Raw genomic sequence first — 19928 nt, forward strand, 5'->3', positions numbered from 1 at the left:
AGTCAGTAGCGAAGCAGATGCATGCAAACTGCCGAAGATGGGCAACGAGCGTAACCAGCATTAGGAATTGTATGAGCGGCCACGTAGGCGGCCAGCCCAGGGCTACGTAGTTATGTTCTATAGTATCACTTTATATTAGGTGCTAACGGCGCTGTTGGCGTGGAGGGCTGTAAGCAGTTGCCTATGCGCAAGCTTCAGCCCCAGATATTGTTTGCCCTGGAGGGTTGGGCGAGTTGTTGGTTGAAGTCGAAGAAATTGGACTGGCCGCTGGACGGCTGGCCCAGGGCAATTGAGCCGGTGGGCGTGGCCGACGACGTGGAGCCGGTACTGGTGCTCAGCACAGGGATCGTGGTGAGACCCACGGTACTGGTGCTCACGGGGTCGCTGAAAAGGCCCTTCGATGGCTGCCGAGGCGGCAAGTCCGAGCCGCCGGGCGCTGCCGCCGGGGCGTACAGTGTCGACTGTAGCTGGGGAGTGGTGAACCGGCAGTGTGTCATCATGCCCACGTCGTTGCTGAGCACTTCGCACTCATTGGCATTCCGCAGGGCCAGTAGCTGGCCGACAAACTGGCCGAACGTGAAGCTGCCCTTGTCCGTGAGATACGACAGACAGTTCTGATACAGTACATCGATCGGAACAAAGCCACCACTGGTGGACAGAAGCGTGTAGGCCTGTATTATCACGTCTGTCGCGGAAGCCTGGTGGGCTGAGACCATTGACGAGGCCACGGCAGTGGATGGAGCGATCGGCGTGGAATTCGAGGAAGTATTACCCCAAAGGTCGGCTGCGTAGTTGTTCACCGAGGCGTTGTTATCCCATATCGACCGCCGGGGATGAAGAGGGGCCTGTGTAGAAGGCCCACTAGCGTGGCTTGAGATGAGGCTGCCTATGTGCGGTTGTTCATTATTCCACAAATTGTTGCCATATATAGAAGTCTCTCCACGGGGCAGTGCCGTAGTAGAGGAGGAAACAGAGTGTAAGGGGGCGCTAGTGGACACATCTTCGAGTTTTGTCTGCACCAAGAAATTAGTCAGGTTTGTAAGGTCGCCACTAAACGTGTCATTAGGATCCACAGATGCGCCGAAAGTCGAATAACTGGCTCTGTGTTGTCCAGGCACACTACCGTGCGGTGTTGTCTGGACTTGGACGTTTGAATGGTTTTGAGTTACAGACTTGGGAGACAATTGAACGTAACCCGGAACATTATCCCACGAACTGGCTGCTGTGTTCTTAGATAGCCCTGGCGGACCAGAAATAGATGTCTGTACTTGCGTTTTCTGAGCAAAACCTAAAGCCTCCGTTAAGTCAACAGGAAAACTCAGTGGCTGCGGCAGAGCCGCTTGTGCAGAAGCATAATTAAGACCGATGGACGAGGTATCTATCGACTTCCGAGGTATACCTTTCTGCAGAAGAGCGTTAAAGTGTGATGGAGAGGTAGAGATGGACTTTGAGGTAGAGATGGACTTGGATGTCGCCTCGTTGATCATATTAAATATGTCATCGTTAACCGTTTTTTCTTCCGACATCTCCTGCTTGACCGGCACTATACCGTACGGTACACCACCTGCTGGGTGGGCCAACTGGTTCAATAGATCATGGGAAATATTTTCTTTATGCAGGTTATCCTCTTGGCTTGATTCTTCTGTAGGCTTGTCGTCTTCTTCTCGTTTCTTCTTCACTTCCAAGCTCTGTAGCTTCTTCAATTCTTTCTCCTGTTTCCTTTTCCTCTGTTCCTCTTCTCGCTGTTTTCTTTCCTGATCACGCTTGCGCTTTATTTCTTCTTTCATTCTCCTTTGACGCTCCTGCTCTTCTTCCCGGCGTCTTTGTTCCTCTAACCGTTTCCTCATTTCCAAATCTTTCTTTCTCTTTGCCTCTTCCACCTTTTTCCTTTGGTTTTCTCTCCTCTGCATCTCGCGGGCCTCCGCTTCCTGCTTTAAGCGAGCCTCTTCTTCCACTTGCTTCCGTTTCTCCTCCTCTTTAGCCAATTGCATCTGTCTCTTCTTTTCTTTCTCCTTTTCCTTCTTCTTCAGCTTCTTTTCCTCCTTTTCCTTCTTCTGTTGTTCTTCTGCTTCCAACTCCAATAATAGTCTTTCCCTGTTCCTTTCCGCCTGTTTTTCCTGATATGAGACAATTAGTTTCCTTTGCAGTAACTTCGTGATGGCTATCTGGATCAATCCTCTACCCTCCTCTAGCCTTTCTTGCTGATCTATATCGCTATCATAGTCATCTGCTTCGGCATCCTGCTCACGATGGTGGTGATGAAGATGTTGTTGATGATGGTGCTTATGATGGCTATCGTCATCTTCGTCGTAGGATTCAGCATCATTATCATCGTATACATCGTCATCATATGGTGAATCTTCGTCATCATAGCTATCTGAATAGTTCAGATCTTCATCATATTCCGAATCTTCAGGAAGTCCTTGGGAAGAATGTGATACTGATTTCTTCAACTGGTTCTTATTGCTACCTTGCAAACTCTTAAAGGCCTGATTGATTATACTTTCACCCGCCATAAACTGCTTCAATAGAACACGCCCCCGTAAGTCGGTGTCAATTTCATCCGTATCAGTACAGTCTTGAGGTGGGTCATCATTAGTGGGCACTGGACTTTGGGACATATCTAAACCAGCTTTCTCAACCAGCTGTTTTTGCAGCTCCTGAAACTGTTCTGCGGTAAGCTTGGTATGTTCAGGGGAGCCAGGTAAGGGGCCATCCTGTTGAGAAGAGACAAATGCCTCCATAGCCTTTACAAAATCCTGGCCATTATTTTTTATCAAATCTTCTGTTAAAGCGCGCATGTCAGGGTACATCATCATTCGGTTCACATACTCCTGCGCTATCTTGGGGTGGGAGGAAACAAACGTTTTGGCGAACTTAAGGTACTTTTCCCGCAGTTGTTCGTTGACCTCAGAACTATCTGGGCCTAACTCATCAGGTAACGTATGGAGTAAAGATTCCTGTTCTCGCTCGGGAAGTTCGTCAATACTAGGAGAGTCTGACGGGCTGTTATGGGTATGGACTGGTGGAAGTTGCTGCTTCCTCTGCTGTTCGGAATACTGCCGCTGTTTGTTGTGTTTGAACTGTAATACCTCCTCTTTTAATCTGTCAACGCCCTCGTTAGATATACAATACTTGACCGCCTCATCTCGCATATTATCCAGAAAACTAGCTCCTCGAGACTGCAGCGAGGCTGTGCGTTGCTCTGCTCCGCTAGACGTGCCACGCTGTAGTTCCTTTATCAGATTCAGGTGAAACAGAACAAAATCAGAGTTGGGGTTGTCCTGTCTAGCCATCTCGTATAGTTGGTTGTATATCGACTCCAGTTCCTGCTCCATCGGTACGTGCCGCCTTCCGCACACCGTGCAATTGCAGTTGTGTAACGTCTGGTAGCTCTTCGTCACGCTGAACACCTCCTCCTTGCTGATACTCAGAATTTTGCGCTTCTCTTCCGGAGACAGTGACTCCCAGTGAGCAACTAGCTTGCTGGAGATTGCACTGTGCTTCTGTTGCTGCGCCTGTTGTGCCTGCACGCCACTACCGGCCTCATTCAGTGATTCCACGATCACATCGCCGTTTGCAGCCCGGCGAATCACGCGCGAGCTCGGGTAATCTGCCTCGCTATCATACAGCTCTGCCTGTGGATGCGTCTCCTCGACGCTCTCTGTCTCCACAGCCAACAGAGGTGCGCTCTGGGGCTCCTTTATCGACGGCTTGCTCTTCTTCTTTTTATTCCGACTCTTTTTGCTTGACGATGCCATATCGTAGCTGAATTGAACGTTCTGACCTGTGACCACTGTCGGATTATCAAGCCCCATCTAAACAGCCTATCCGCACGTCAGCTTTCTAGTTCCTGAGCCTGTTGGGGAGATCTCAAGCTGTAAATTAAGGCAATAGAATAGTACTTTCCTCGGTAGTTTTTGCATAGTGCTTGAGCTAAAACCAGCACCCACCGAGAAAGAAGAAACAATCTGATGTAACATCCGGGTAACTTTCATGTGTTACCCGGATTTTTGGTATTACGTAATCTAGATCTGCATGGTGTTATCTGAGGCGCCAGTGCCGGGATTAAACGCAGCCCAACAACAACGCTATACGGGAGCAGTGCTGCCAGTATGCCTTACATTTGACTCTGGTGGGCGACCAGATATGCTGCGACTTCTTAGCAGACTTGCATACTCCACACAGGGAGTGGAAGTGCGCGGTGCGCATGAGGAAGGCAAGGACATGCCGAGTATGCGGAATACACGGCACTGCTGTCCGGCATGAAAGTTCCCCGGATGCATCTAGAAGAAGCGATATTTGGTGGCTACAAAATGGTGGTTGTACGCTAGTGTGTGTGCAGACAGCGGTCAGGTAGAACGACAGAATGCGAGCAGAGCCGGCACAACGAAGCGACGGCTTCGGGCTGCGCGAGCGGCAAGCGGATTCCCCGCATAGGGGGAGGCTGCAAGTGTCCGATGCGCAGTGGGGGCATTCACTGTGTGCTGTGCTTGCATTATTATGGAAAACACCCATCCGGCCCGAAATGCGGCTGCATAGTTACCGCAGGATGCCTGCAGCAGATCTGCGCTGGAGGTGATCTCCGCTCGCATACTCGTTAGCGCCAGTCCTAACAAGATGAAACAAAGTATAACCTGCTACCTCCGTCTGTACGTTCCCTTTGGCGTGCATAGCTGGCAGAGAAGCGTGCTTGCAAGGAGCGCATAAGACGCAAAGTTGCGAAACATTGTCTATATTGTCTGTATTTCTACTTTAATGCATGCCCGCAGGATGAGCTGCCCGACGGTAGCGCCGTTTTGGGCATTTGGGTCTTGTTCTGATGGACAACTGTGGAACGTCGCTGGACTGTAACCTAGAGAGCAGACAGCGGAATTTTTCGCCCAGCGGTAAAGTCTGGGAAGCGAATTGCACGACGTCTGCAAGAAACTTCTGGCCAAGACAGGAAAAGTATGCCCTACACAGTTGGCTAATTGTGGATGCCTGGTTCAGCCAGGCAAACAGCGCCTCGGGACGATTAGGTGAGCCCTTCTTTGCGTCATGTCGTCCGTCAGTTTCCTCAAACGGCAAACGTCGCTATTGGCCTACCGTCGTACATTTCTGCAAAACCCAGAAATTGCATGTGTATTTTAGCATGGTCATCTCTGCGTTGTTGCTCCCGTACCCACACTTTATGTTTTTCTCGTGTCGTAAGAGCTTAAATCCAAATACAGAAGTAGCTGTGCTTAATATGTCTTCCTGACTTAGCTCCAGGCCTTTGACAGGTTCTTCTCTGACGTCCGAGACGACCCCCGTCAGGGGGTCAAAGTTCGCGGTCTCCTCGCAATGGTGGTCGGTCTCGAAGTGGTAGAGCAGTGGCCCAAAGTTGACCCAATGGCCGCCAGGCTTCAAGACATGTTGGATCGTCTCCATGTAGTCTAGCACATTCATGCCCGTGTCAATGAAAAAATTCGTAACTACCACATGCTTCGAGCTGGCAGCTTCTGCCCGGATATTGCGCATCCGGGGGTCGTTCGAGTAGTACCCAGACTGCCGGATGTTCAGATTCGGCCCGTAGAGGTCTACAAATGAGCCGGCAGACATGGACATCAGGCAATCGTTGCCAACCTCCATGTATATCGTCATGTCTGGCACTTGCACTGCTCTCAATTGTGACTGCCGGCTGGTCTGGTTAGAAAACGAGTGCACAAACGGATAAAGCTGGTGCTGGAAACAGGAAATGCTACCGTTCAGCAAATATCGAGACACGAGCAACATGTGGTACGACAGCTCATTGCCCTCCGTTCTAAACCCCATCCTCACGAGATCCACCACCACCCGGCCGAGGCCTGCCCCAGGGACAAGGATGCTGACCTGGTCGCGTTCGCGAGGATAGGCCTCGTCCATAAAAGCGGCCATCCTGCTCAGTAGCACAGACCGCTCGTCGTTGCACTCAACACTCCACTCGCGCACCAGTTGGGTGAAAATCAATACCGTCTTCTGCATGTCTGCAATAGTCGGAATGGGCCATTCATCAGGGGCTTTGTCCACCTCCCATGCGTCGACCGAGTGTGCTACCAGGCTGTGGTAGAACTGCGAATTCGCCAATATCGCATCGTGCACCTGTTGCAAGTACCTTTCATACCAAGGAATCATCCTTTTCTGATGTTCACTGAGGCCCCTCCATCTCCTCATCCGAGGGCGCCAAAATTCGTCCAAAGCATATTCACGATAGTTCCAAAATGAGTTCAGTGTCTGTAGCAGAGCATGATTGTCATCTTCTTCCATGGCTGAGCGGAAATAAAGATTTCTTAAGGTCAGAGGTAGCTTGCAGGCCCCTGGAAGTGCAGCGCTCAAAGTACATCACGAGAAAATTATCCAGATCGAGAAGCATGGTGCGCAATATAAGAATAAATGTTTCTACATAGGTATAGATACTTGCATAGCTTTGGCGCCTCTGATCTCCGGTTGGGGATAGCTTCTCGGGGAAGCAATGTAGCTAGCAGTTACAGCTATTTGCGTGTTGGTTTGATGAAACGGCGTTCAGATCCAGGCGGGCATTGTCTACACTGGGTCCGCTGGCGGGCTGCTCGCCAACCTTGGCAAGGGGTATCTTTTCGCCAATTGCTAGGAACACCTCATTGATCTTGTCGCCGGTCTTGGCGCTGGTCTCGAAAAACAGTAGGCCCTCCTCTTCCGCCAGCTTCTCGGCCTCTTCGCGAGAAACCTTGCGCGCCTCGCCATTCTCGAGAAGATCCAGCTTGTTGCCGACCAAAGCGATGACGATGCCCTTGCTTGCTTGTTCGTGCAGCTCTTTGACCCAGTGGCGAGCCTTGATGAACGACTGCGGTTTGGTGATGTCGTACACCACCAGTGCCGCCTGAGCATTCCTATAATACATGGGTGCCAGCGATGCAAACCGCTCCTGACCTGCAGTATCCCATATTTCAAACTTGATCGTTTTACTGTCCATGTTTACCCGCTGGGTTAAGAAGGCAGCGCCTATTGTAGGCTCCTTATTCTCGGAGAAGTCATTGGAGACAAACCTCAGGACTATAGACGATTTACCCACGGCAGCCTCGCCCAGGAGGACTAACTTAATCGAAGTTACGTTCGAATTCATCACAAATACCTATTCGACGCAGGCCTCCGCCACGAGGAAGAATCAACGTTTGGTACTTTCTCTTTCTTGCCTTGATTTAAGTAGACTACAAACATCCCGCGGTGCAATTTTATTACGTTCAATACATAGTTATCACGTGATCACATGACGGGTATCCAGACCTCCGGCGAGTACCACATTACACAGAGACTAGGCAAACTGCTATAACTTAGGTTCAAGGGGCCTCGTGGCCTCGTGGTTGAGGATCAGCTGGTTATCGGGCTGGTTCTGCTCCTCGCCAAAGAACACGACGGTGACGGTAAGGTCGTCCCTGTAGCTTCTGCTCTTGGGCGAGGGAATGCTGATCAGCGTCGATACATAGCGCTTGTCGCCCCCGCCGCTTAAAGCGTTTCTGATCAGGTGCGTGGCAACATTGTTGTCCTCCATAAGGAATCCAGCAGAGCCTTTGTTGGCATCTTTGTACCTGAACGCTGGACGCTGTGATTCGGCATGCACGGTGGTGTCATGAACGGGAGGGATCTTGTCCCTGGCAGACGACTTTAACGTCTCAAAGCCCTTTTTGACGGGATGTTTCTCCATCCACTTGACTACAAGGCCTGCAATCTCCTCGTTCGTCAAGAGCTCAAAAAGCCCGTCCGAGGCAATCACCATAAAACGGGCGCTGGAGTCGATCTGGGCGGTCGTGATCTCCGGCTGCGCAGTGACATATGGGGGCGTTAGGAACTCGCGCGGCTCCTTGCGAAAGAATATCTTAAGGTGCGACGGTAGATCGTAAACGTTCTTGCCGTTGATTTCCTTTACCTTGTACCGGTAGTCCCCGAATGCGCGAGAGGGTTGAAGCGAGCCTAATACGCGTCCGTTGCGCACGCAGTTTGGCTCCCCCGGGTGCTCCGCCCTAATGCGTGCAACCTCGTCCGCGTTATCGCCGGTCTGGTCGATGGTCAGCGACTGGACAGTCCATTTCCCATTTTCATCGACCCTACCTAGTAGCGCACGTGAGTCGCCGGTCAGCGCCACTTTCAGGGTGCAGTTATTGGAGTCATACATCGCCAGAAGACTGCATGCGCCCGATACAGCGGGCAATGCCTCGATGAGACTTTCTTTGGATGGATTTTCAAAAAACTGGCCTAACGTCTTCTGTACGATGTCATTGTCGAGCTGCAAGAACCCTTGCTCGATGGCATCGTCGATCGCCTCCGAGGTAAGAGCCTCGTTTCCTTGGGCATATATCTTGCTCAACTGATGCGCAACGTACGGCACCAATGCCTCGGAGAGCTTGCTGGACGTGTACGGGCCACCGTGCCCATCGAATATGCCAAAGAAATACAGCTCCTCCTGTGCCTGTGTCTGCTCGTTTGGCACAGTAATGATTTGTTCGACCCTGCTGTCTTCGATCGGGTTGTTGGACGGCAGTTGCGACACATCGTACCGCAGCACACCCTTCCCCCTATTCACATAGTAGGACTCCTCCAGGCTGCGCAGTTTCGTGTTCACCTCGTAATCCGTCAATAAGGATATTGTGTCCGGGTTCCCGTTGGCCTTGCCGTCGCTTGAAGTAGACAACGACCGCGCTGGTGCCCCATATTGTTTGATACCCTTGATTGTGTCCGATGATAGGCAACTGGACATGTACGAGTAGGTCAAAAGCAACGTCCCCCCGATGATCGCGTACCTTAACTCCCTTTCCAACCGCATGGGCTTACCCCTATGGTGTGTTGAGTTCAACCGCCTTGCAATCACAAGCTTGGAAAAATTCCTCTTTGAAAGACACCTTGACAGCGTCCGCGCGGCCTTACCCCATGGACTGAAGGGCGTCGGTATCGCCATAACTGAACTAGCGGTCAATTGCTAGATTCGCCAAACAAAGTGAACAAAAACGGAAGTAAACCAAGAATGTGAGGCAGGGTACCGGTGAGGTAGTCTTCTCAAGGTCAGCTAGTAGACGCACAGTATGACGGGATACTCTGGTAGGTGTTGGTGTCGAGTAGAAGGGTATACCCCCGATTGTGGTGAATGCTGTTACGCCAATCAAAGTGAGATAAGTTCTGCTCATGTAATACTCACGTGATCTCTCATCACGTGCTCTATTGCCACGTGACTGAAATTTGCGGTGGAGGAATTTTCGGTGGACTTGCAAGTGAAGACCGCATATGAGAACTTCTAATGTTCTCTATAAGGAATTGCGAAAGCTACAAAGCCAGCTGATAGCGGATAAGCTGCCTGCGATATACTAGAAGCCCAGCATGCCACCAAAGAAGAAGCAGGCCGAGCCAAAGAAAAAGAAGGACAATGTCGACAAGACTTTTGGGATGAAGAATAAGAATAAGTCGACAAAGGTTCAAAAGTTCATAAAGCAGGTGCAATCACAGGCTGACCCACAGAAGGAGGAGCTGAAGCGGAAGAAACTTGAGGAGAAAAAGCTCAAAGAGGCGGCCGAGGCCGAAAGACGAGCACTTTTCAACCCAGTGGTTGAGCAGAAGGTGCGGGCTGGGGTCGACCCAAAGACTGTTCTATGTGCGATGTTTAAGCTCGGGAACTGTAACAAGGGCGCAAGATGTAAGTTCTCCCATGACCTGTCCGTGGGGCGTAAGGTGGAGAAGAGAGATCTATACCAGGATGCCAGGAGCGAAAAGGAGGGAGACACGATGGACAAGTGGGATGAGGCGAAGTTGCGGGATGTCATTCTTTCGAAACACGGGAACCCGCGGACTACGACGGATAAGGTCTGTAAGTACTTCATCGAGGCGGTGGAAAATGGTAAATACGGGTGGTTCTGGGTCTGTCCCAACGGCGGAGACAAGTGCATGTACCGGCATGCGCTACCAGAAGGGTTCGTCTTGAAAACCAAAGAGCAAAAGAGACTGGAGCGCGAGGCCATCGAGAACCAGCCTAAGATCACCTTGGAGGAGTTCATTGAGACAGAGAGGGAGAAGTTGGACAAAACTAGGTTGACCCCGATCACGGTAGAGAACTTTGCAGAGTGGAAAAAACGTCGCATCAGTCAGAAGCTCAACGCCGAGAAAGAAAACGGGGCCAAGAGGCGTCCTAGTGGTCGCGAAGTTCTGCTGAAGAAATACATGGAAGACAAGAAGTTTTCTGACATGGATGAGGACTACGAGGACAAAGGGTCTGCCTGGGACTTGTCTGAATTTACGAAGGCTTTGCGGGATGAGGATGGCTCGACTGGCATCAAGGATTATGGAGATGGTTCCAATCCAAATTTCGAAATAAAGAAAGCCGTTGAGGAAGGATCAGGATCCTTGACTGCCGCATGAAACAATAATTGAATACATTCATCCGAGCTAACTGACCCGCAGTGCACGCTACCAAGCTCCTGTTCAAAATGCATGTGTACGTTGAAAATTTGTTTAATTCTATTCCATATTCTCAACTCATTTTAAATAGAAACCAACATGATAAAGCCTCTAGAACTAATTAACCTTTACGCTGACTTGCGTTTCGCAGTAAAGTTGATCTTCGTCATGCTGTCTTCGATACATACTTCTGGATCTCTGAAGAACATGAACCGCGCTTCCACCCCGTTTTCAAGTAGTATGCCTATGGCCCGCGTAACCCGTTCTTTCCACTCATCAGCCTTGCGGTCAAAAAATGCCGAATATATGCCGTAATCATTTTGCGTTGACGGCATGGTGAAGATGCCGTCGTCGCTGAGAGATGTTCTTGCAGGGTACACTGGCGCTCGAGGCGGTAGCGGAGGAGGCTCGCTCTTGGGGGTTCCCGCGTGGTGCGGTGGGCAGGGGCCAGTGCCGCCGGTAGTACTCTGCCCGCTAGTGCTGTTATACGTGACACTGTCCGTGGCCGAATCTATCTGTTTTGATCTCAGTATGTCCTCCTTCATTTCTTCGGATAATTGAACGTTCTTGGCGGGTACCGGCGGAGCGGGCTTCTTCTGCTTCTGCTCTGCGCTCCTCTGCTGCAACCTAGCAAAGTATTTGGTTGCGATCAGCGAGTTCAAGTCATCCATCACATCCCAGTCTTTCGCAGGGTCGTCGCTCATGGAGCTCTTGCAGCATCGTATGTAAATGCCTATTATCTGATTCGGAAAATTGCGCGCCGTCGCTATGTATGCCTCCAAATCTTCCTCCCCGGAATCACCAACCAGGATAAACTTTTTATTGGGAAAATCAGCACAAATTTGAGTAATGGAAGGGAGCTTGATAGCCGCTGTAGAGGACATCAAACTGCTCAACAAATTTCCGGAGTACTGCTTGAGGAACATGGGGCCTATCGGGTACTCGTTGGAGATGTACTGCCGCAACGTGGGGTAGATCTGGAACGGCGAGTTCGACACGTAGAAGAAATCGACGCCCCGCGAGTCTTTCAACGTATTGTACCAGAGGGACATGCCTGGGATCAACCACGTGTTGAAGCCGCTCACGAATACATTGCAGAAAATCGAACGCTTGTCACCCACGACCCCGGTGTGCTTGATGGTGTCGTCAATGTCGCTGATCAAGCCGATGCCGGCATCCTCAATCAAGTTCGTGTCGTACATCGTCGACACAGGGGCTGCCGTGTCGAGCGTCGCCCGAATGACCGTGGGCTGGAAGCCCGTCGTCGTGTGTACGCGGAACTGCCCGTAGTTGTCCGTCGCCGTAAACAACGTCTCCTGGCGCCCCGCCGCGTCCAGCAGGTCCACGATCACCGCGACGCCCGGCACCGCCTTGTTCAAGAACCCCGCGAGCCGGTCCCGGAGCACCTCGTCCTGGCTCGTCTGGCTGCCCGCCGTCGCCGCCGACAGCACCGTCGACACCGACGACGCGCTGCTCGCGGCCGTCGACGCAGACCGCACCGTCCCCCGGCTCCCCGCCGCGTCGTCGCCGAGCACGCTCTCCAACTCCCGCTCCGTCTCCGCCGTCGCCGTCGGCCGCGCGAGCTGCCTGCAGATGGAAAGGATGAGCCGGTTGCGCCGCGTCGCCTGCCCCTGCACGTACACCATCCCCCGCACCTGCGTCACGTACTGCCGGTCGCTGCCCACTCGCGTGTACGTCGGGTAGCAGATCAGCTGCAGCTCCCGCTCCTCCGCGCTCGTTGGCGCCCGCTCCTCACCCTCCTCCAGGCTGTAGTAGTAGTTCCGGAGCGAGCTCTTCGCCTGCGTGAGCGAGTTCTGCATCGCCGGGAGGTACGTGTCCTTCGTCACCCGCACCATGTTCATCAACCGCTGCCGCCGCCCGCCGCCCGCCGCATCCCCGTTCGCCCACATGCTCGCTATCCGCCCCCGTTCCAAGTTCTTGGCCCGCTTGTGTCCCCGCAGCCGTCTGTACAGCGTGTTGAGGGCCTTGCTGCGTGTCTTGTTCAACAAACCGGCAGACTACTTGTTATCAAATCCGACCCCGCGTTCTACCGATGTCCTGCCGAGCCTATCCTTCCAGATCTCCCACGGCCCACCGATATGCTGCTGCTTTGATTATCGCTATTCTTGTTTGTTGTGTATTGCGCGAGAAGACGTGATGTTTAGCCGTAACGGAAATGTCCCGTCGTAGGACACATAGAGACGCTCGAGGTGCAAAACGGCGACACGGTCCCGAACAGCCTCGCAGGTAACACCGGCGCGAGCCCGGATCAGTAGATGTGCAGTCCTTGGCGCGGGTGCCTGGCACAGGCGCCAGCGCCGGGGCGGGCGCAACGGTTTTCCGTACGGAAGACTCGCGAAGGGCCTGCATTGGCTGCGCCGCAAGTGCGCCCGGGGGTTGGATCCCGGGCTGGGATCAGGCGGCAGCCCGTGACTCACCGGCGCGGCGATGATGCTCGAGCGTTTGCGTCTCGTGAGCAAATTTCGGCAGGCATACGGTATTTGGAGGCCAAGAAATGGCGGATTACAAAAATGCTGCCACGGCAGCGAACGCAGAGACAAGCAAGACACGATGACACTGGCGCTGGGGCAGGTGGTATGGATCGCGGTGAAGCCGGTGATCCGGATATACTTCATCGTGGGGACAGGGTTTGTGCTGGCGCGGTTCAACATCCTGTCGGTGGAGGCGACCCGGGCGGTGTCGGACATTGTGATCACGGCGCTGATGCCGATGCTGGCGTTCAGCAAGATCGTGCAGAACATCGGGATATCAGACATCAAGAACGTGGGGATCATCTGCCTGACGAGCTTCCTGCTGTTCGGGGCGGGGTTGGCGGCGGCGATGGGGGTGCGGCGTGTGTTGCCGGTGCCGCGCAAGTGGCAGGGCGGGATCCTGGCGGGCGGGCTGTTTCCGAACATCAACGACCTGCCAATCGTGTACCTGCAGTCGATGGACCAGGGGCTGGTGTTCACGCCGGAGGAGGTGTCCAAGGGCGTGGCGAACGTGATCATCTTTGTGGCGATGTTCCTGGTGTGTCTGTTCAACCTGGGGGGCTTCCGGCTGATCGAGGGGGACTTCACGTACGAGGACGAGGAGAGCGAGAGCGGGCGGGAGGAGAAGAGCGAGCTGGCGGAGGCAGCGGCGCGGCCGGCGTCGGCGGACGAGCTGGAGTCGATCCCGACGCGCGACTCGGCAAACACGCTGCCCACGGGCGGGGAGCGCTCGGAGGGCGGCGTGCGGCCGCTGGTGCCGGTGCAGCTGGCGGGCCCGCCGCTGTCGATGTGGAACACGCGGCTGAGCAGCGTGAGCTCGTTCCGGCGGCGGGACTCGATTACCTCCACCATGCGCTCCATCGACCTGCGGAGCATGCCACCACAGGGCATCGCAGACCTCATTAGGGAGTATTCGAACGTGGACCAGTTCGGCAAGCGGCTGTCTATGCAGGAGGCCGCCCATGGCGCGGCGCCGTACGGGGAGGTGGGTTCGCACATGACGCCGGCGGCGACGCAGCGATCGCTGACACGTATCATCACCTCCGAGGCCGCGGTGCACAAGGAAGACATCGAGGCGTCTGGGTCGACGCTGCCGCCGTGGCTGCGCCGGTTTCCTCTGACGAAGCATGTTGTGTTTTTCCTCAAGAATTGTCTCCGCCCCTGTTCGATCTCAGTCATGCTGGCACTGGTCATAGCTTTCATTCCGTGGGTAAAGGCCCTGTTTGTGAAGGTGCCCGATGGTCCCCATATCCCCGATGCCCCCGATAAGCTGCCGCCGTTGAGCTTTCTGCTGGAATTCACCTCCTACATTGGCGCTGCGTCGGTGCCGTTCGGCCTCATGCTTCTGGGGGCTACCTTGGGAAGACTGCGGTTTGGAAATCTGCCCCCTGGATTCTGGAAAGCGGCCCTGGTGCTTGTGTTGATACGTCTGATTATCCTGCCAATTATCGGCATCCTGTGGAGCGAGGCGCTCGTGAGGTTCAAGTGGGTGAACTGGGGGGATGATAAGATGCTTCTCTTTGTCATTGTCCTAAGCTGGTCTTTACCCACTATGACCAGTATTATCTATTTTACGGCTACTTATACCCCTATTAATGCATTGGATACAACGCAGATGGACTGTGCGTCTTTCTTCCTGATGCTACAATATCCTGTCTTGACTGTAAGCCTACCGTTTGTGGTAACGTACTTCCTGAAGGTAAAACTAGATGTGTAGTGTTTGCTATCAACGTTTAACGAATGTTGACCGAAAGTTTGAATGCAGCAGATAGGCATCTTCGGTTATGTTTTAACTGGTTGAATTTTCACCCCAGAAGTGGACATTGGATGCGCCAATTCACACAAGTACGACAACATAAAAATCATTATGTTATTATAGACTATATAGATAGAAAAAATCAATGTACTTTCTCAAAATCCGACAGGAGGTAGATGGAGTTATTCTCGCCGACGTTCACGCCATACTGTGCCTCGATGTACAACCGCTTCCCCAACCAGTCATTTAGGATTTTCATCCTATTTTTCTGCCAGTCCTTCACCAGATAGTTGAGGGAGTTGGGCTTTACGAAGCAACATAAGTCCAAAGCGACCCCGTGCTCTTTCAAGAGCATACTAACAACCAACGGCGTTAGATTGGAGTATTCCGGGATTTTTACTTTTGAATTGCACTCAATGAGGCAGCTTAGAAGCCCTCCTGTCTTCACAACCATGCAGTTGAGAATACTGGAGTGGGTTCTCAGTACTGTAGATTCGAGATCCACTACGAAGTGCGTCAAGCCTAGTATCTCCACCGTTTCATTTATACTCCCCAAGACATATAGTATTGACAACTCCATGGGCCTGCCATCAGCATCTGGGCGAGTGATATTTTTAATGAACCCGAGATCCCCCGTACGTAGATATGATAAATCAGTATGGCTGTTATTCTTTATCTTAGCTTTGAACTGTTGAGTAATGAAAGGATCGCGCATTGGCTTTTGGACAGGTGTGCGGTTTGCTTCGCTAGCAGAGGCCGTGTTGTTACCTAGACGGCAGATACTATAGTCGAAGACGTTCGCTTCAGAACAGCACCATATCTCTCCAAGTTCGTTTTCATAGCATTGTTCCAATGTCTCAGGATTCACGATAGTAACCTCAGTACATGCAGTTACTATACCAGAGTCCTGCAAATGGATAGCAGAGCTGAGAACAGAGCTACTAGCTGTACTTGGATCAAATTCATGAATAATACCTTCACGAAGGGCAATTGGATCCAAGTATACATCAACAGGAGGAATCCCTAGATAGGATCTTAATGCAATAAAGGGATTAAAACGGTGTTGGTACAAGTAGTTGATCTGGAGAGCAGAGCTGCCAGCTAACTTGTACTTCATCAAAAGCGTTTGCATTACTTGGAATCTTGGACGTCCTGTAAATGGAACCATAATGTTCTGGATGTTCCTCAAGAAGTTTGGATAAAGCACGGTCGCGGCATCTGTATCTCTACGCTTATCGATTGATCCAGAGGATACCACCATCTGAGTTTGTTTTTCAATCATCGCGCACCCACGATCCATAAGCATGTATAGCATATCCGGACATAAAACCAAGTCCTTGATATTCATATTCTGTAGACCTATTAGGAGATGTCTAGGGTTCATCATACATTCAGATGGGCTAAAGAGACTAGTAGTGGCGCCAACGTATATTCCGAGAATGCAGCTTTGCAAAAACCCTATATCCCTGGTATAATTAGTGACAGAGAATATGTGATTTTCATTAGTCATTCTTAAGGTTTCTTTCAATACTTTGCTCATCTTCAATAAGGTTGAGTGTGACATCAACACATTTAGGTCCGTAGAGGCGTCATCATCGTGATTAATCCAAACAACACAAGGATCTGTTTTAGATAAACGACCGAATTTTTCATGAAGCACAGTTTTGAACTGGCTAGGGGCAAGTGAATTTTTCCGTTTCACTTTAGTGAATACAGTGATCTTAGGCAGCTCGTGCTTATGACTCTTCAATAGGATGCTAATATGTGTGTTTTGTTCCAACAAATTTTCAACTTTATGATCAACGAAGAGTCGTTTAACTTCGTAGACCTCTATCACTTTCAGTAGATAATTGACCTCTTTTTCACTATGAGAGTCATGCATTATGTGCAATGGAATGACGACTAACCGACAATAAAAACAGGCGATAACAATAGCAGTATAATCAACAGAATTATCTGCCATCACCACGACATGATCTCCATGTTTCAATGGACTTTTTGATTCTACAATCTTTTTGATGTAGGATGCAACGAGTGAACTAAACGAGTTCCACGAAAACTTTTTATTTTGGTCGATCGATGCACCTGCTGTCGAGAAACTGTTCCCGTTGCAAAAGGCAAAGTCGTTCCCATGCTTTTGAGATCTCCACTCTAGAATAGCCATTATCGTCTCAAATCTGCCTAGTTTTTCAGAAGTCCGGCTGTCCAAAGTATCTTCTTTATAATCGAGACCTGATGTCTGAAGAGCAGATTCCGGAATCATACCCATACTATTGAAATAATTATCCTCGAGGGACCTATGCCGTAGCTTTGAAAGATGCTCAGAGAATATACTCTCATTATAGTAAGAAGAATGTGGAACATAATCCAGAATCACGTTATCCAATTGGAATTTGACAAACTTAGAGTGAAGACTGCAGTTGAGAAAGTGCTTTTCCACCGTCCTATTGGCTATCTCCAAAGAGCAATATCTCCTCTGTAGTGAGCCAGGGGGAACCACCATAACACAAAAAGGCTGTATTTTATGAAATATCCATAGAATTTTATAAATCTGTTCAGTAAGATCATTCATCCTCCGCTCTAACGTTCTTTTATCTGCCATATTTATCTGCGGAATAGCACTGGAGACCGCGCTTCCAATAACAGGAGTATTGGCCAATGAACTTTCAACTACTACCACTAGGAAATGTTCGTCCTTGTCATGATCTAGTTCAAAGGCCGCAACCTCGGAGACCTTATCAACAGTGCGCACTAAGTTCTCGCTGACGTGCTGTAGATAAAAAGTTTGTACGACACGCTTGGAACTCAGAGCCTTATCCGTTTTGACCGCAACCTCTTTATCAGCAGAAGGTGGATCTTTTATGGACCTAGTAATATCCGAAGTGTGCGACCAATTTTGCAGCCTTACTAGTTTGTTTTGAAGAAACATATCTTCAATTAGAGATAAAGTGTAGATTTTACCATTGTGTATGAACCCAATCAACTTTGTCCTCAAAAATGTAGTATCTGGGGGAAAAAGCGAAAATATTGTATCCAAACGTTCAATGCTCGATGCGTATAATTCCCTACTACAGTGAAGTTCTGTTTCTTCTAGCGTGGCTAGCATTTTTTTGAAATTCAACTTGGCGTTGAAAACAAAGTCAGTTAGTTTATCCATATGATAAAACTCGTCGGTGACACTCGGCGCTGAAATCCAGATTTCTCCCACCGTTAAGTCTTCGACTAGCATGCGCGTATCCGGATCGACGACACAAACCATTGCATCTGGGATCGGATATCCGAAGGTCGTTAAGCGTAAAAAGTCCTTGATAGAACTGGATGAGTTAATCATCGCGGAGATGCTTGGCTGCACGATATTATTCTTCAACTGTTCTTTATCTATGAAGACATCGTCCTGAAGTCTTAGTTTGTAGTCATGCAACGGGAAATTCTCAAGATTACCTAGTTGGTCCCGCAAAGAAATGAAAATGCCACCAAAGTCAAGAAGAGTGAGAATTGGCGAGTACGCCTGCGACGCATCTAAACACCCCAAATTCTTCAACCATTTATGAACGATCATGTTGCTCACCTCTGTGTCAATTGTCGTGCACGAGGCAATGCACCACTTTATGCAGCTAAAGTCCATTTTGTTCTTCTTCGATATTGTCGATTCTGGGTTTTCCAAATAGTTGATGACGACCTGCTTCAACTGCAACTGATCGCTGAGTAGAATGTCGGCCCTGTATTTGTTGATAATAGACTCGTAGCTGCCCGGGCGTCTTAGCAAATGGGGGTGCACACAGACCAAGAGATTGCCGCTGAAGATATTGAACAGCGTGCCGAGCACCAACCCGGTGGAGCGCGTGGAGTCCAAGCTGGACAGAATCACGTAGCGCATGAAGCGCTCCTTGCCCCGCGTGTACGGTCTTCGTATGTCGCCCTTGCGCCAGTTTTTCTTCGAGCGGGAATTGAGAATAGCAGTGAAGTTCTCGAACTGGCGTGTCAACACCTGGTGCTTCATCACAACGCCGGAAAGCTTCCCCAGCGGTGTCCTCGTGAACTCTATGTAGGCCACGTTGGGTATGTCGAACGCCGGCGTCGAGCGCTTGGCCTTGGCGTACGTCCCGAGATCATCCGTCTTGATGAACGTGAGCTGCGAGAAGAAGTTGCTCTTGAGCAACTTCAACTTCGAGCGGCTGTTCACGTAGAGCGTGTCGAGCTGCTTCGAGCACTCCTCGGAGATGAGGATCGACTTCGCGTTCGTCTGCTTGATGATCTCCACGATCTCCTGCAAGGTGTACGTCTCAAATGACACCGGCACCGCGATGGTCCCGGCGATGAAGCACCCCAAGAGCGCCACCGCGAACTCAATCGCCTCGCCCGGGTCGTACCAGAGCAAGAGCTTGTTCATCTTGTACACCTTCGTCTTGCCGAGCTCGTGCGCCACCTTCTCCGCCCGGAGGTAGAGCTTCTCCCACGTGATCGAGTTCTCCTTGCCCCGCGCGCTGATGCTCACCATCGCCGTCTCCCGGTCGTACGTCTGCGACCGCCCCCGCAACACCGACGGCAACGAGTCCAAGTGCGCCGGCGCGCCCTCCGCGCTCCGCGGCAAAAGCGGGATCAGAGGCTGGTACGTCCGCCGCTCCGGCCGCGGCGCCCCCCGCCCGTCCCCGTACCCCCGCACCGCCATCGTGTTCGAGTTCGACGTCGTCACCCGGTAGAGCGAGAATGACCCTGTCGACTGCATGTCCTGCTGCCCGCTCGTGCGGATCGTCGACGACACCGACTGCTCGCGCCCGTGGAACCCCGTCCCCGCAGAGAGGCACGACAACGGCGACGCAAGCGCCTGCGGCGTCGGCACCCCTGCCCCGCTGCACATGCTCGCGCCGTCCCGCACCGGCGACCCCGCCCCGCGCTCCAACACCTGCGCCCGCTTGGACGCGTAGCCCTTTGCCGTCAAGTTCCCGTCCTTGTAATCCTGTATGAGCTCCTGCAACTGCCCCACCGCCTCCGCACTCAAGTGCGCCGGGATGCTGAAGTCCATCCTGCTCTTGCTGCTCTGAGCGCCTCTGCCTTTGTCCCTGTCTGTAAACAAACAGGTAGCCGACACAGTCACTTTTCTGCAAACCCAGCCAAGAAACGGTGCCAGCTCGCCAACCCCGCGCCAGTTGCCGCCCGCGCCGCGTCAGGGACGCGTGCTGCGGCGCACACACACCGACGCTGCCGAAGGGCGTCGTCCGTCCTTTGCCTGCACACCGCGCTTGGTGCCTAAACTGCAGCTCTCT

General features: G+C 51.7%; 8 protein-coding genes across 8 annotated transcripts; 2 read left to right on the forward strand and 6 right to left on the reverse strand.

Moving 5' to 3' along the window:
- Positions 1–194: 194 nt before the first annotated feature.
- NST1 (Nst1p) lies at positions 195–3818 on the reverse strand (the record flags this gene model as incomplete). Its single annotated transcript, NM_208671.2, has 1 exon — positions 195–3818. The coding sequence occupies one exon, from the start codon at positions 3816–3818 to the stop codon at positions 195–197; it is 3624 nt and encodes a 1207-aa protein (NP_983318.2).
- Positions 3819–5076: 1258 nt separating this feature from the next.
- AGOS_ACL085C (S-adenosylmethionine-dependent methyltransferase) lies at positions 5077–6267 on the reverse strand (the record flags this gene model as incomplete). The annotated part of the gene is made up of 1 exon (NM_208672.1): positions 5077–6267. One exon carries the CDS (start codon positions 6265–6267, stop codon positions 5077–5079), a length of 1191 nt encoding a protein of 396 aa, NP_983319.1.
- A 211-nt stretch (positions 6268–6478) lies between these two features.
- On the reverse strand, positions 6479–7102 carry VPS21 (Rab family GTPase VPS21; the record flags this gene model as incomplete). Its single annotated transcript, NM_208673.1, has 1 exon — positions 6479–7102. One exon carries the CDS (start codon positions 7100–7102, stop codon positions 6479–6481), a length of 624 nt encoding a protein of 207 aa, NP_983320.1.
- A 201-nt stretch (positions 7103–7303) lies between these two features.
- Positions 7304–8929, reverse strand: PTC5 (type 2C protein phosphatase PTC5; the record flags this gene model as incomplete). The annotated part of the gene is made up of 1 exon (NM_208674.1): positions 7304–8929. One exon carries the CDS (start codon positions 8927–8929, stop codon positions 7304–7306), a length of 1626 nt encoding a protein of 541 aa, NP_983321.1.
- A 416-nt stretch (positions 8930–9345) lies between these two features.
- On the forward strand, positions 9346–10377 carry TMA46 (translation machinery-associated protein TMA46; the record flags this gene model as incomplete). Its single annotated transcript, NM_208675.1, has 1 exon — positions 9346–10377. The coding sequence occupies one exon, from the start codon at positions 9346–9348 to the stop codon at positions 10375–10377; it is 1032 nt and encodes a 343-aa protein (NP_983322.1).
- A 167-nt stretch (positions 10378–10544) lies between these two features.
- On the reverse strand, positions 10545–12326 carry APP1 (phosphatidate phosphatase APP1; the record flags this gene model as incomplete). Its single annotated transcript, NM_208676.2, has 1 exon — positions 10545–12326. One exon carries the CDS (start codon positions 12324–12326, stop codon positions 10545–10547), a length of 1782 nt encoding a protein of 593 aa, NP_983323.2.
- Positions 12327–12864: 538 nt separating this feature from the next.
- On the forward strand, positions 12865–14625 carry ECM3 (putative ATPase ECM3; the record flags this gene model as incomplete). Its single annotated transcript, NM_208677.2, has 1 exon — positions 12865–14625. The coding sequence occupies one exon, from the start codon at positions 12865–12867 to the stop codon at positions 14623–14625; it is 1761 nt and encodes a 586-aa protein (NP_983324.2).
- A 181-nt stretch (positions 14626–14806) lies between these two features.
- CMR2 (Cmr2p) lies at positions 14807–19687 on the reverse strand (the record flags this gene model as incomplete). Its single annotated transcript, NM_208678.2, has 1 exon — positions 14807–19687. The coding sequence occupies one exon, from the start codon at positions 19685–19687 to the stop codon at positions 14807–14809; it is 4881 nt and encodes a 1626-aa protein (NP_983325.2).
- Between the last annotated feature and the right edge of the window lie 241 nt (positions 19688–19928).

This window comes from Eremothecium gossypii, chromosome III, assembly GCF_000091025.4.
Source record: "Eremothecium gossypii ATCC 10895 chromosome III, complete sequence".
NCBI lineage: Eukaryota > Fungi > Ascomycota > Saccharomycetes > Saccharomycetales > Saccharomycetaceae > Eremothecium > Eremothecium gossypii.